At 38.3% G+C, this 15029-nt stretch overlaps 1 protein-coding gene across 2 annotated transcripts in view; it reads right to left on the bottom strand.

Moving 5' to 3' along the window:
• cenpi (centromere protein I) overlaps window positions 1–15029 on the bottom strand; it is a 28356-nt gene that overhangs the window by 12755 nt on the left and 572 nt on the right. For both annotated transcript variants that reach the window (XM_041796939.1, XM_041796940.1), the window contains exons 2-12: window positions 13857–13994; window positions 10990–11108; window positions 10467–10574; window positions 9290–9338; window positions 9125–9171; window positions 8779–8868; window positions 8559–8690; window positions 5615–5758; window positions 4340–4460; window positions 3963–4057; window positions 1381–1498 (exon numbers count right to left, since the gene is read on the bottom strand). In XM_041796939.1, coding sequence (XP_041652873.1) covers window positions 1381–1498; window positions 3963–4057; window positions 4340–4460; window positions 5615–5758; window positions 8559–8690; window positions 8779–8868; window positions 9125–9171; window positions 9290–9338; window positions 10467–10574; window positions 10990–11108; window positions 13857–13994 — 1161 coding nt within the window. The remainder of the gene's footprint in view (window positions 1–1380; window positions 1499–3962; window positions 4058–4339; window positions 4461–5614; window positions 5759–8558; window positions 8691–8778; window positions 8869–9124; window positions 9172–9289; window positions 9339–10466; window positions 10575–10989; window positions 11109–13856; window positions 13995–15029) is intronic.

Below are 15029 nucleotides of genomic sequence, written 5' to 3'. Positions count from 1 at the left end.
GGCAGGAAATTGGCAGGTAGGTTTGGCAGGTTTTAGGTTGATTCCAACCTAAAACATCACTCTTTGCTGATGCTGCAGCGTTGTTTGGATGGTGGCTATCCACCCAACCACCCACAACCCCATCCATCTGGACCATCCAGTGTAGCACGGCATTCAACAGTGAATAAAACTGATTGAAAACTAGTCTTCATATATTTCTGAGCCCACTGCAATCATTTCTCCTTGTGGGCATTGGTTAAGGGTGGCTGAAATACAGCTTTACCCTCATCAGCAAGTCCTGCACCGAGAGGTTCTCGGAACTCCAGAGGCACGAGCAGCTTCAAATTCCTGTTTGCTACTCATCAGTGGATTTTCTTTGCTGCTCTTTCTTAATTTGCCTTACAGAAATTTTCCTTAATACGTCTTTATCTGAAATAATCCATCTGTGCTCTGAATCACACACAGATCTTTTCACAGTAAATCTTTACATGCCTTTTGCAAGATACTGCACTATTTCCCACTTTTCATCTTGCATCTGTTATTTAATAATGTGGAACAACTTCCTTAAGAAGTTTCCTTTTAATTAGGCTCACCTGGCAAACTAATGACTAAACCTGTCTGAGATTGATGCCAGTGATGGAAACTGACAGGAGGAGCAGCATTATAAAAAAAACTAAAAATCAAATGTTTGTTTTATTGGAATTTGCATTATTTGGAACAACAATGATGCAACAAACAAACTTTGATAGCCAAAATATAAAAACAAACACTAAAACATTTACCAATTGTCAAAAACTATAGACAGCATGCAGCACAGTAATAATTTAATCACGGATTATATTGTTTAAATAATTGTGGGAAACTAAAAACATGATTAAAATTGAACTAAATCAATTACCCAACCCTAAATTATGCATTTGACTTCCGTTGGCACATGCAGAATCTGCATTTACCACCGACTATAGCTTTTGGAAGAGGAACAATAGCAAAAGATTATGAAAAAGTGCTTTAAAAATAAAGGGGACTGATGTTAAAAGAGACCAATAATAGCGTTAGTTGTTTCTAATAACCCACCAAAGCTTGGAGAAAAATAAAAGCATCTAAATAATTGGTGGATTTCACAAGATTAAAAAGTAACTTGAGATGAACCATTTTATAAATCTGCTATTTCTTGGATTTAAATATTCAAATTTATCACAATTGTTGCAGTCCATAATTTTAAACTCTAAAAATCTATCAACTCATAAAACTTGTGAAAACAACACTAGAGAGAACATCTTTTACCAGTGAAGCTTCTCAATTTATCACTCAAAAGCTGGGGCCTAATTGGACATGCGTTTATGGATGTCTTATGTCTGCAGCCAGGTTCTCTTGTTAAATATAGTGACAGATGAAACTCACGGGAGCTGGGAACGACAGGGATGTTGCTCAGGAGGTCCAGGATCTCCGGGCGTAGTAGAGAGCCGTTCCAAACAGTGAGAAATTTATAGAGAAAAGCTTCAGAGCTGGAGAACCCCTCCTGGAGCAGAAATGTGACAGATTAATAACACTGTACAATCACTGCTCGATTTCAGTTTCTAAGCAGGTGCCAGCTGAGCATTTGGGTGCAGATTAATGAATACAGGAAATACTGAATGGCAGATATGAGGTAGAGAAACCCTGAGGCGACATCCATATTAGCAGGTGTTCATTATTAAACTGTTTTAAAATGGTACACCATTTTAGCAGAAATACACACCATACTAAAACACCCAAAATACATAAATTACCTGTACTGGGTTACACCAGCTATGTTAGAGTTCAAATGCAGGCAAGTTAGAACTAAGCTTTAATGTAAGACAGTTTCTCTTCAAAAGTGTGATAAAACTTGAAGGACAAGGAGGGTTTCACAGGGTTTTAGGGATTGGTGGTGTATTATCTATAACTGATTATGTCCCTAAGGAATGTTTGATGTCTTTTTCGTACTCCTGGTACCATTTTCCATGAGCAGAGATAATTATATCTATCCAGAAACAGTACAGTTAAATTACCTGATGCTTTAGTTGAAGGTTTTACCACTTGATGCCACAGTTATTTCTACACAGGCCTTTGATAAAGGTTGTTGCAATTAATAGCACACAATCATAGTGTTTTCTTGTTTTTCACAATGTTGCAGTTTGTGGATTGACAGCAGTAATCAAAACTAATTTTCAGCCATTAGTCTGATTAGCGACCATTAAACACGAGAGGCAACTAGCAAACACTGCATGAAAAAAAGAAAAGCTTTAATTGGATGGACACATGAAGCTTGGCTACTTTAAACTCCAGTAGCAGTGTTTCCCACACATAAACCAGACATGGGTAGTCCACCCTGGTATCTTTGCAAACCATTTTTCTTTGAAAAAAAACAAAAAACAAAAAACAAAAAACCTGCTTTTTATAATGAACATCTGCATGCAAGAGAGAGACAACCACAGTACTTCCATCAATGCACAGACTGATGTCTGACCATTCATGTTAAGAATTATGCTGCCATTTCAACATTTTCTGCAGCTCTTTACAACCACCATTTTCCTACCAACCTTGATGGTTGTGATATGCTATGTCATCAATGATGGGCCTAATTCCCCAACCATTCTTAAGAAGAAATCTGTTCTTAAAACATACAGTGTTTGATCTTCACTGAATATAAATGTGGCATATGTGTGGGAGTTTTATCATTAGACTCAAAAAATAAAAAACTATATCCATACACACGGGCATTTAGATGATTCAAATGATGTTTAAATGACATCCCATCTTTTAAAAGTGCAAGGTTTTGCTAGGGATGGGAAGCGAGAACAGGTACTTTTAAATTAGAAAATGTGCGGGGGAAAGATATGTTGTGGCATTTAGGGTATATTATTTAAAGAAATCCCAATAGGCGTAATATTTGATCCATTTTACAGAAATCCACCCATCAGTCATTATTAGTCAATATGATGCATGATAAACATGCACTCATGAATTTGTTCTTGATTTAAGCAGCTTTTTTCCATATCATATTTCTGACTTAAGGCACTTTGAGAGTTCAATTTTTCCTGCCAGAGAGCCACCACAATACACTGGTTTCCTGACTGTTCCCCCACCAATCACAACACATCATTTTAGCATCAAACCCAGTGATGACAACATGCCGGTCCCAGAAATATATAGCCAAAATATCTTAATCACCCCCTAGTGGCAGCTGCAGTTTAGGCCATGGACACTGATCTCACTGCCAAAGGCAAAAAAAAAAAAAGTACATTTTTGGAGGAAAAAAAGCTTAACAACTATATGCTAATTAGGCCTAAATCAGTGGTTCTCAACTGGTGGGTCGGGACCCAAAAGTGGGTTGCGGAGCACTTTTCAGTGGGTTGTGACTAGGTGTCAGTAAAAAAAAATGGTGGCAAAAAGTCTCAAGGTCTTTAGTGGTCATGCATTTATACCTTTTATTTTACTCTGTTTTACTGTGAATTTGGGTAAAGTTAAATGTTGATCAATATTTCAACTAATGTAAATCATTTTCTTGAAATAAAAAGGCTACTTTTCCCATAATAGTGGGGTTTCTCTGGAAAACTGGTAAACATTTAGACATAATGATGGGAAAAGAGGGTAATAATATGTCAGTTTTGTCCTTTTTCTTTTTCCATACCATGTATCCAGTCATCCATTGTGTCCAATCATGCTCCAGACTGCAACATATTCAATAAACTAAACATGCATTGTTGAACTTTTCTTGGAAACTCGGGTCGCGATTTGTCATAAGAGAGACTGGTGGGTCCTGAGGCCGGACCAGTTGAGAACCACTGGCCTAAATATTCAGTTAAATTTCATTCTTGAGATCTCCCGCCCCTCCAGTGTCTTACAAGTAAAAACAGGCCCTTATACAAATGTAGTTGATGACCGTTGCTCTAGGATGTAGGCTAAGTATGAAAGGTAAGTATGAAAGTTGAGTTGAAGGTAGCAGGAAATGTGGCACTCACCTGGAGAAAGTGCTGTGTAGACAGCAACTTGTTCAGAAACTGTAAAGATTCTTCTGAGTTCTGGTTTGCTCCTCCATCGCCACAGAACAAAAATTCTTAACAGAAATACAAAAAAAAAACATGTATTTAAGTGACTGAGGAAGTCGAGGGAATAGAAAGAAAACAGATGATTTGCAATATGCTTCATCATTTTAAACAGAGAGAGGCCCCCTCCCACTCTCTCCCAACCTCTTTTAAAATCTACTCTCAAAGAAATCCTTTGATATGCCAACCAGGTTATTTGTTAAGGTTCAAGTCAAGGTCAGGTTTGCTTTAGATAAGTCTTCCCACAGAGGCGATGTCACAGATGTTTGGTAGTTTCTTCTCCCCTCCCTTACCTTCGTGGAGAGCGTAGCCGAGCCAGAAGTTGAGGCGTAGGAGGGCGGACTCGTCCTGAACACAGTCCAGGTACTGCAGAGCCAGACTGGAGCCTAGCAATGAGCCCATCTGAGCAGGCAGCTGGTTGAGGTGAAATGACGAGAAAGAAAACACATGCAAGAGTAAGAGCGAGAAGCCTTGAAAGTGGCAATCGAAGACAGAGATTAAAAGCAAAAATGATCTTGGAGAATCATGACACACAAAGTCAAACACTGCATAATCCACCTCCACAAAAAGTTGCATTAATAGTTCTGTCAACACATTTAGTTTAACTGGCAAAGAATGAACTGATGCTCTTGTCATTCTGTTGACTGAGTGGGCAAGAAATCCTACAGACTAACTCTCCAGTATCCAGTAATCCCCATAATGCCAGTGCTGGGACAGGCTAGTTTACACAGTCCCTTATTGTGTGTGAACAGCTGCCTCCCAATATGGAAACTTTGTCAGTATAATAAATAAATAACAATAAGGGAAGACAGACTGTGAATGGACACAGCTCAGTTCTGCGATAATTATGGAGGAGCTGTATCATTAAACAGAGAAAGCACCATTCAGCATCTGACAGCTAGAGTGGAGCGCAATGAGGGAAATAATCAATGATCGTTTTGTCAATGCCTTTAGCTGAATAGTTTTGTGATTGACCGTACTCATCCGTCTTTCACAACGCAGCAGCTAAATGAAGGTTTTCTTGTAATAAAGACACATGATGGCACTGCCGCCATCCAACCCCTCATCATCCGCTCTGGCTTTGTGAGCGGAAAAAGGGGTAAATTTATGTAGCATGACCCATAAAAGTCTGTGAGTCATTTAAAATGACTTATATTAGTTTATCAGGAACTGAATCTGCAGGACAAATAGACGTTTATGGAGAGATGGCCTCTCTGTAAATGACTCAATGTTATGAACCTCTTAGTGCATCAATCAGATACATCTCATCTGCTTTCATTCCTCTTGAATGATAAACCAGCGACGCTAACGCTTTAAAAGAACAATAGCCTGTCTTAAAAAATGAAAAAAGATAAATGCTGCAACCATGAAGCTGGTTTATATTATAATCCAATAAACCAATCATAGCCTGAGGCCACATGTGCTGTGTTTTCTCCCATAGTGGAGGAAATATAACAGTGACACAGCGCCACCTAGCGGCTACAATGACACATCACAATGTCTTTGAGGAAGTGAAATGCACTTCCACAAGAAACAAGCTTTAAAGTGAGAAGTAAAGAGAAAATTACCTCAATACGGTGCATATTTTCCAGAAGCTGAGAGACAGAATGGAGCTGCACCAAGGGGACCAGCTTTCTACTGGAGGACGTCTCAGTCTGAGCCGGTTTATTGACTACAGGATTTGGTGCCGGCAATTCCAAATGGCGGTGTTTCTAAGAGAGAAAGGAGGGCAAAGCAAGACAATACATTAGAGTAATCCAAGACAAGCATAAGCTTCTTCTCCTTAACATAACAAAGGCAAAAAAGTATTGACGTTTCCTACTTGCACACTTAAACACTTGTACAGTGTGAGCTACATATGAGAATAAGAATTTGAATAAAGAACAAATTTGTTTTGTTTTAATCTGTGATACAACTATGGGTGAGAGATGTGCCAAGTAATAACATTTGGACTTTAATTAAAAATAGGTTGAAAAAGATTGAAAAATAGATTGGAAAATACTTACCTTCTGTTGATTTCTTCATTTTCTTAAAAAAACGTAAAACTTCATAGATAGTTGTTTATATAAAATAGGCTATTAGCTGTGAAAGGGTACTTTATAATGCTGCTGATAAAGTCATATTATTATTATATAAAAAATATTTAAGAGAGAAAATTAAAAGGATAGACAAAAAAAGGTGTAGCGTAACCTCTAATTAGTAGGGCCCCATGAAATCCATTTTTTTTTTTTGCCAAATTCCGTTTTCATTTTTTGGAATTCCGTTTTTTTAACCTTTCCACTAATTTTACCATAAAAAGAGTGTCTTGTTTACGTAAATGAATCAAATGTTCACTAATTAAATAGAAATAACCTTAAATTTATTGAATTGTTTGGATAACCCTGATATAAAATTATTATAACCAGTGTAACTGTCAGATATTTCCAACTTTTCAAGACACATTCACGTGTATACACTGGGTCCTAACTGATGTTTATAATGTAAATGAAGAAATCCTTCTGTTCTCTCAAACACAGAGTAATAGTAACTTAATAAGAAGGTCACATTAAAGTTAAATGGTTAAAAGGAAACCTGTTGCCTAAACTTTTATTTACTCTCTCAATATGTAACAGTGCATGCAGTTTGATGCTACATTGTGTTTTACTCCTGACTGTAACAGTTCTCCCCTGATCTCTCTCCATACATTGCTGTCTGTCCGTCTGCCCCATATCAGACCACTACATTAAATCAGACACGTGTTGGCTCGTTAAGCAACCAAAGGGAACAACAGTATCTACAGGTTCAATTATTAAGCTAACTGTTACTCGAATGTGACACCATTTGGACTGCAGGACTTCATAAAATCTCGAGTCCGTCCAACTCTATTTTGAAGCCTCCGATGAGTGAGCAGGTTCAAGTTGTGGCTTCAGATGTGAGCCTTGCACACAGACACATCTCTCTCTGTGACTCTCTGGTGTGGTGAGGTAAAATAACTTGAAGCACGGATGAGTTTTGTTGAAGGTGCAACATTATGTGTTATTGTTTAGAAGGGGGCGGAGTGAGTGTTTGTGAAGTTGTGTCCCACTTTAGTGTTCCCCCAGGAACATATTCCTGGATATACGTTCCTCTTTCTAAAAAAACACAGCGTTTCAGTCAAATTCATTCAATTCCGCGATTTCCACGTTAAATTGTAAGTTCCGTTTTTTTGTCCAATTTTGTCCGCGATTCTGTCAACGCGAAAATCATAAGGCCCATATGGCTGTTGGTGATGTGGCCAGCTCTTATTTAGATTATGCCAAATTCTGACCCTGGTATTTGAATGTCAAAGCACAAATGGGATTGGCCCTTAGACTCTTCAGACCAGGCAAAATGTTTCAGTCCTCTACTATCCAATTTTGGTAAGCCTGTGTGAGTTTTAGCCTCAGTTTCCTATTCTTAGCTGACATGAGATGGACTCAGTGTGGTCATCTGCTGCTGTAGCTCATCTGCTTTAAGGTTTGCCATGTTACACATTCAGACATGCTCTTCTGCATACGTTTTCATTCGCCTGTGTCCTCTACCATCAACAAGGCATTCTGACCCACAGAACTGCTACACACTGAATTTTTTCCAACATCCATCCATCAATCCATCCATCCATCCATCCATCCACCTATCTTCTTCCAAGGTTGGGTCACAGTGGCAGCAGGCTAAGTAAGTTAACCCAGACATCCCTTTCCCCAGCAATGTTTTCCAGCTCCTCCTGAGGGATTCCAGGGCACTCTCAGGCCAGATGGTATATATAATACCTCAAGCGAGTTCTGGGTCAGCCCTTGCGTGTCCCTCCAGTTGGAGTAGCCCAGGAGACCTCCACAATGAGGCGACCAGCAGTTATCTTAATCCAATGCCCAAACCACCTCAGCTGGCTCCTTTCAATATGAAGGGAAGGCAGCTCTACTTTGAGATCCCTCCAGATGTCCGAAATCCTCACCCTATCTATAAGGCTGAGTCCAGACACCCTCCTGAGGGTGTCTGGACTCATTTCAACCACTTGAACCCATAATCTCATTCTTTCAGTCATTATCAAGGGCTCATGACCATAGGTCAGGGTTGAAATGAAGATCGACCTGTAAATCGAAAGCTTTGCTCCTTCTTCCCCACAATGGTATGGTACAATACCAGGAAACTGCTGATGATGCACCAATCTGCCTATTTTGGTTTGTTTTTCTTTGGACAATTTTTGTTAAACTGGAGATGGCTGTCTGTGAAAATACCAGCTGTCTCTGAAATACCCAGACCAGCCTGTCTGGCACCAACAACCATGGCATTTTCAAAGTCCTTTAAATCCCCTTTATCCTACATTCTGATGCTTGGTTTGAGCTCAGCAGATCATCTTGATCATCTCCACACGCCTAAATGCTCTGGCTGCTGCCATGTGCTTGGTTGATTAGATATTTGCATTAATTAGTAGTTTATTTCTATATAAAATGTAAAACACTAGTAAGAGCAAACACAGATAAAAGCACATCTGTAAAATCAATTACATTTTCCTACCCTTTTTCTCGAGCTACTTTTCTCTTTAACTGTGATGGCTGGTGTGATGCTAGAGGCAACTTGGGCACCATTCCTCTTCTGAATACCAATCAGAGCTGATTTCCAAGGAGAATTGTGATTCCTGAACCCACTCTGTGATAAAAACAGATAGAAAACACAATGTTTCACAGGTGCTTTAGAGATGGTGAACACTAATGTGAGGCATAGTCCATGTACAAACCCTCATTCGTGAAGGAATGGAGAGTGTCACCAGTTCAGGGCAAAAAACTTTATAAAGGGACAAAAGGTGTAGGAGGAATGGCTGCCTTCCCTAAGGAGACAAAAGCAAAATAACACAATCAATAGCATATTTCTCTAAATTCAATTTTCTGTGTTTTCATTGATGTTTTCCAGTAATGGAGAATGCAACAATAATCAATGACAGGGAAAAGGTAACAACATAAATGGAAACACTTCAAGAGTGGAGGAGAAAAATGCTGTAATTAATCACTGAACAAATGCTCAAACTCAGGAAGGAAACAATGCAACAGCTCTGATAAATTGCTTAAAGGGCACAGGATGTTTACCAGCTTAGACTGTAGCTCCAGCAGCTTCCTGACTCGGAAGACTCGCACTACAGGCACAGAAAAAATGAGACTGTCAATAATGATTGGAGACAAAAAAAACAACAAAGACAAGATAACAGAGTTTAATAAGGGGACACATTTTAGCTGTTCAAATGTTTGACTTACCACTTTCCTTTCTAGTCAAAAGGTACAACAGATGACAGATGAAAGGACACTGAAAAACATCACAAAACATAGTAGCCTGAGGTTAGCAACGGTGCAGCAAATCTCACAACAATATTAGGGTTCTTTCACTGCAGGGAACAAAAACAAATGTGCATAAATCAGTACAGAAGGAACATGATTTATTCCACTTAAACTGAGTTTATATGGATGTCTCTCCTGTGATACATGGAAATTTCTGCTTCACTGAGGATTCCCAAGATCACAGTGGCTGCCGTAATTCTCAAAAGGAAGAAGTTTGGCCCAACCAGGACTCTTCCAAGAGCTGGTCCTCTGGCCAAACCTAGCAATCAGGGGAGAAGAGTCTAAGTAAGAGAGGAGACCAAGAACACTCAGTGCAAAACACATAAAAGCCTGCTTGAAGTTACTAAAATAAACTCCAAATGAGAACCAAGTGGGCTTTCATATGTTTTACACTGAGGAGAGGCTTCCGTGTAGCCATAAACCCTGCCATAAACCCCGGATCAAGTGGAAGACTGCAGTGATGGTTGTCCTTCTTGAACTTTGTCCCATCTCCACACAGGATCTCTGGAGTCAGTCAGAGTCAGAGTGACCATCAGGTTTGGTAGCCTCTCTTACTAGGGCCCCTTCCTATGATTGCTCAGATTTGCAGGGAAACCAGCTTTTGGGAGAGTCCTGGTTATACCAAACTTCTTCCATTTGAGAGTTATGGAATTATTTACACTTTTTCAGGCTGCAACATAACAAAACTGAAAACACTGAAGGAGGTCTGAATACTTTCTGAATGCACCGTAAATTCTTAAACCTTATTCATCGCTGTTCTGCATGCCAACTTGTCTCAGAAATGTCAGTAATAAGAATCCCTTGGCTCTGTTTTAAATGCTCCTGGTTATTATTGTATCTGATGACTATTTTGGCACCATTACTCTTGACTCGAACTGTCCACATTTTTAATTAATTAATCAGAAGGGAGAACATGCGATTACAAAATTCGTGCTGTTTAATAGAAACCTCACAGAGGTATATAACCACCCAGCAGTAGCACTAGCCTCTTGTCCTAAATTATACTCATCATTCATCTGTTTCAAATGAAGTTATTTATCAGTCGATATAAACTGGCAAACTTAAATTATTACTTTAAAAAAAATATGAAACATACCAGATTTTCATCTGTGACGAAGTTGAAGATGAAGCCGTAGATAGCTCTCAATTGGTCCTTTGAGTCAATCATGTCAAATACTGTCAGCACCCACTTTATGAAAAGAACCTGATGGATCGTATTAAAAGTAAACAAAGAAAAGCATTAAATCTATGGTAGATTATTGACAGCAGTCATTTAAATTATCAAAGACATTCAACAACATTTGAAAACTGGAAAGCACTCATTTCTGAAACGCTGTTGTTGATTTAATTAACAAAAAGACATCAGAGATCAAAAGCAGCATTATATGGTTTTCTGTTAAAAGTTTAAATAATTTAACTCGAGTAAACAGAATAACATTAATCATTTAGGGAAGTGGTGCGTTTTCTTTTCAAACACAAAATTAAAAATGTATTCTTCAACAGAAAACTGATTAAATTCACACAAAAGTATAAATTACTTATAGACAAAAACACAAAATTTCAACAAGGAACTGCTCAAAGCTAAAAAGTCTCCAAGTGTAAAATGATTTACAGGTTACCTGTGTTGTAACAGGTATTTTGCCAACACCCAGCCAAACCACGGCTCGAACTACAGCCTCCTGTGGCACAGTGGCAGCAGGCAGAAGACATTTCAGCACCCTGCCACACAAAGTCGTTCCTGCACAGAAATAATCAGATATAAGGGTTCTTCCTTTAACAATGACTGTAACATGCAGGCGAAATATGTGCTTAATGCAAAAATCTTTTTAATAATTGTTGCAGAGCCATTATCTATCTGTAAAAACATTGATTGAATTTGGAAACAATTTTCTCTCTTAAAAGTTAAATGACGGCTTTACAATAAAACGCTGTTTATATGTCAGTCTGTGTTTGCTTTTATCCTGCCTTAATATAAGTTATGCAAGTTAATTTCCTTTTAAAACTCCTGTAATAATTGAACTGGTTATCAAACTGATTGGGAATTCTGACCAAACAAAAATTCATTATTTCATGGTTACTGCCAACGCCTGTCATCATTGCCATCGGTTTGTTGTAAAGCTGTAGAAACAGCTTTTAGCCTTGTTTCTATGGCACTGACTCATGGCGTGTGATAATTCAGACTGTGTTAAAAAAACAAAGCAAGGCATGATTTTTTTGGGCAGAAATCACTGCCTATGTACATGACAGGATCAGCAAAGAAATAAGAAGTAATGCCTTGTCCACAAGGGTTGCCAAGATTGACATACACTAAAAGTTCCTCAGTCATTTCGTATTGACTGAAGGGGGAGTAACACTGATACAGCTGTCTGTCCTGTAATAAAACTGGCAGCCTGCCCAAGGCGTATTCTTGCTTGGTGTGTGTGATGGACAGATTGATAGTTTGTATCAGCGTCAATGCAGCATCACAGGTTTCTTCTGATGAATTTGTCTAAAATTGCCAAGAGACATCACTCATCAAATGATTTCCTCAGATCAGGCAATGTCAGGGAAGAACATGGTGATACAAAAACACACAGTTGAGTAAACTAACAGGGAAGTAACAGACATGCAGCAGGAGAAATGAAGGCTAAGGAAAAGTAGAAACTAGGGACGCACAATACTGGATTTTTGATGACATCTGATAATCCAGTATTTACAAATTAGTTAAAGCTTATACTGATATCAACACAGACATTAAAATTTAGTTCAGATCTAAAGTTTCTGTCCTTAAAACACAACCTAAAGTTTGAGAATGAACAAATGTTAGTCCTTTAAACAAACTTTAAAGTTTAAAGATCAATGATGAATAAAGACAAAGACATCAGCTGTTGTAGGTCTGTTGGTCTAGCCTAAAACTCCACGAATGTATTTTTTTCTTGGAGCTGAAAAGGCAGATTTTATAGCCAAATATCAGATGTATATATCAGCAGATATGAAAATATCTGCTGATACGATATCATGTCAATAATACCGTACATCCCTAGTCGAGACACTGTTCTTTAAAACTGCTTCTCAACTTGTGAGTGGGTCGCAATTGTATGATATTGCAAAAAGTCTACAATGTACAGAAGCTCATGGAGTCATATACATTTATTTTATTCATTTTACTCCGTTTTGCCGCAAGACAAGTAGATATTGTATGATTCTCAATTCTCTCCTTATCTTGGGATAATAAGCTGTCTTTTTCATGATAATGTGGTGTGTTTATTTCTCAAATCCTGTAGAAAACAACTAAAACCAGCATGTTATCTCTGGAAAAAGGGGTAAAATAAACTGCATTCATGCACGGAGTGTTCAAATGGCCTAGTGGATAGGTTGCACCCAATGTACGAGGGCAGCTCAGGTTAAAATCTGGCCTGTGGCTCCTAACCTGCATGTCTCTCCCCCACTTTCTCATGCCTGTTTCTGACCATATCCACTGTCTTCGTCTACAAACAAAGACATTAAAGCCCCCAAAAATATCTGGATAAAAGTATGCATGCATGTCCTCCCAGGTCATCTGTAATGGTGTGCTTTTAAAGCATACTTGTTTAATCCTGTCTTGTCTGTGCAGACATACATTGTGTTTCATCTAAGGTCCAAACCTATAATTTTTATTAACTAAATATGAGTGGTAGAAAATTTGGGGGTAAAATTGTGTCCTGATTTCTTTTTCTTTTTAAGTTGTGGTTAGTCCTGAGGCTGGGCCAGTTGAGAACAACTGCTTTAAAATACGAAAAGAAGGGAGCGAAAAAGAGCCTCTGAGCAGGAACTAGCATATGTTAACCGTCTCCAAAGCAGTTTAGAACCAGTCTGTTTTGTTTGTTAGCTTGCTGTTATGATCATTAAGGGTGGCAATGTCAAACATTAATACAAGACAAGGCACACATCTTTACAGCAGTCATACCAACTCAAGTTTGATCTAGAGATGCAGAAATAAATGAACTAAGAGCCCAGAATGATTAGTCCAGACACAATTATTCACTGACAGAGATCATGCCAAAAATCTCCTCTTAAAGTTAATTTGGCTTAGGTCAGTTTTAAAATCCTTCCACTGGCACAGGAGGGTGCATTAGCCACAATTTCATCTCAGATTTATAAAATCTTAATGGGCTAACTGAAGCTCATGTCTCTCAACAAACAAGAGAAAGTGTGGAAGTTGAACTTGAGATGAAAAGAGTGATATGCAGGCAGAAAATATAAAATATTTTACACATATTATTTCATTCTATTCAATTCATTATCACAGTATGCTCCCGTTCATAACAAACACTGTCATTCACTGGTTATTATGAACTGGAACAAGACATATCACAAATAACACATTATGTTTTGGACCTCCACTTGGATAACTTTTCTAAAGCCACATCTTTTTCAGTTTCAACTGATGAATCCTGATCTAGAGGTTTTAATAGTGTTTTCCTTTAAAAATTCAAAGATTAATATACAGTAGCTGCTACAATCTTACCCATGCGCAGGCTCATAGCAAACTCCAGCATAATAGAGATGGCCTCTGGGGATAGTCCTCTACTGTAGGCCACCTTCTCCACAGCCACCAGGTGCCTCTCCACGTCATCGTTCCCAGTTACAGGAGTACCAGCTTCAACTACAAAAAGAAAGAAGGCATTAGAGTGCATGTGTTTTGATACAGGTTGACATATTTAAAAAGCAATATCATATTATTTCTGCTAAAGTTGATGTTCATGAGCATGGCACAGATGAGCTGGAACTGTGTAAACATATTTTGTCAGAAAACGCTGTAATTTTGGCACATGCTTGCTCTGTAACACACAACATCTAACTTACAAATGTAAGCTTTGTGGAAAAAAGAACATGATAAACAATGCAGAATTATCAAAGAGTTTACAGGAGATTTTTCATGTAAAGTTTAAAGATACAATTTTTTAAACCAGTGTACATGTGATGAACTACTTTTAACCCACAAACCCAGTGTTTTTGGAAAAGTTATTTCAACAGGGAGAGGAGGGATGCCAGTACAAAGAAAGGACAGTACACAGCCTGAACACTCTGTTTGACCTGCTGCCTTCTGACAAGCTTTGTAAGACTATAAAAAAACAAAATCAAAAGACATTAATTCATAAACTATGCCTTATAAACTAAAATGAAGGTAAAATCCCATTTACTAACTGAAAAAGTGATGTACAAACTACTAAAATATTCTGAGAACTTGCTAATGAAGGGGTATAGTTTTCTTAGAGAACAGAATATACACTGGTACACCTCTCTTCAACAGTAATTTCAATGGTGGACAGACACATCTCTACATAGCAGAATGCATCCTATCTGCTATCACAGTTGTCCACAATTCCACTGTATAGAAATGAAAGCCGACAATGCATGTCTGCACCACAGAAAAACAAATACAACAAACCTATGGACACAACATGTTTTGATCACTGTATACACATGAAGAATGACAGAAACAATAATACCAACTCCAAAGATGTGTAAGATTGGTTTGGCGATATGTCCTGCATTGAGACACATATCACTAGCATGTTACAGCCGTAAAAAGTTAGTTATGTTAGTTATTGAGTCAGAAAAGTCATTATTAGGACCAATAAACATGGACAACGTGAAGTCACATACGGAGGGCTGAGCCCCCTGTGTCGACATTTTA

The sequence above is a fragment of the Cheilinus undulatus genome, linkage group 10 (assembly GCF_018320785.1).
Source record: "Cheilinus undulatus linkage group 10, ASM1832078v1, whole genome shotgun sequence".
Classification (NCBI taxonomy): Eukaryota; Metazoa; Chordata; class Actinopteri; order Labriformes; family Labridae; genus Cheilinus; species Cheilinus undulatus.
This window is presented reverse-complemented; position numbering and strand designations above follow the sequence as displayed.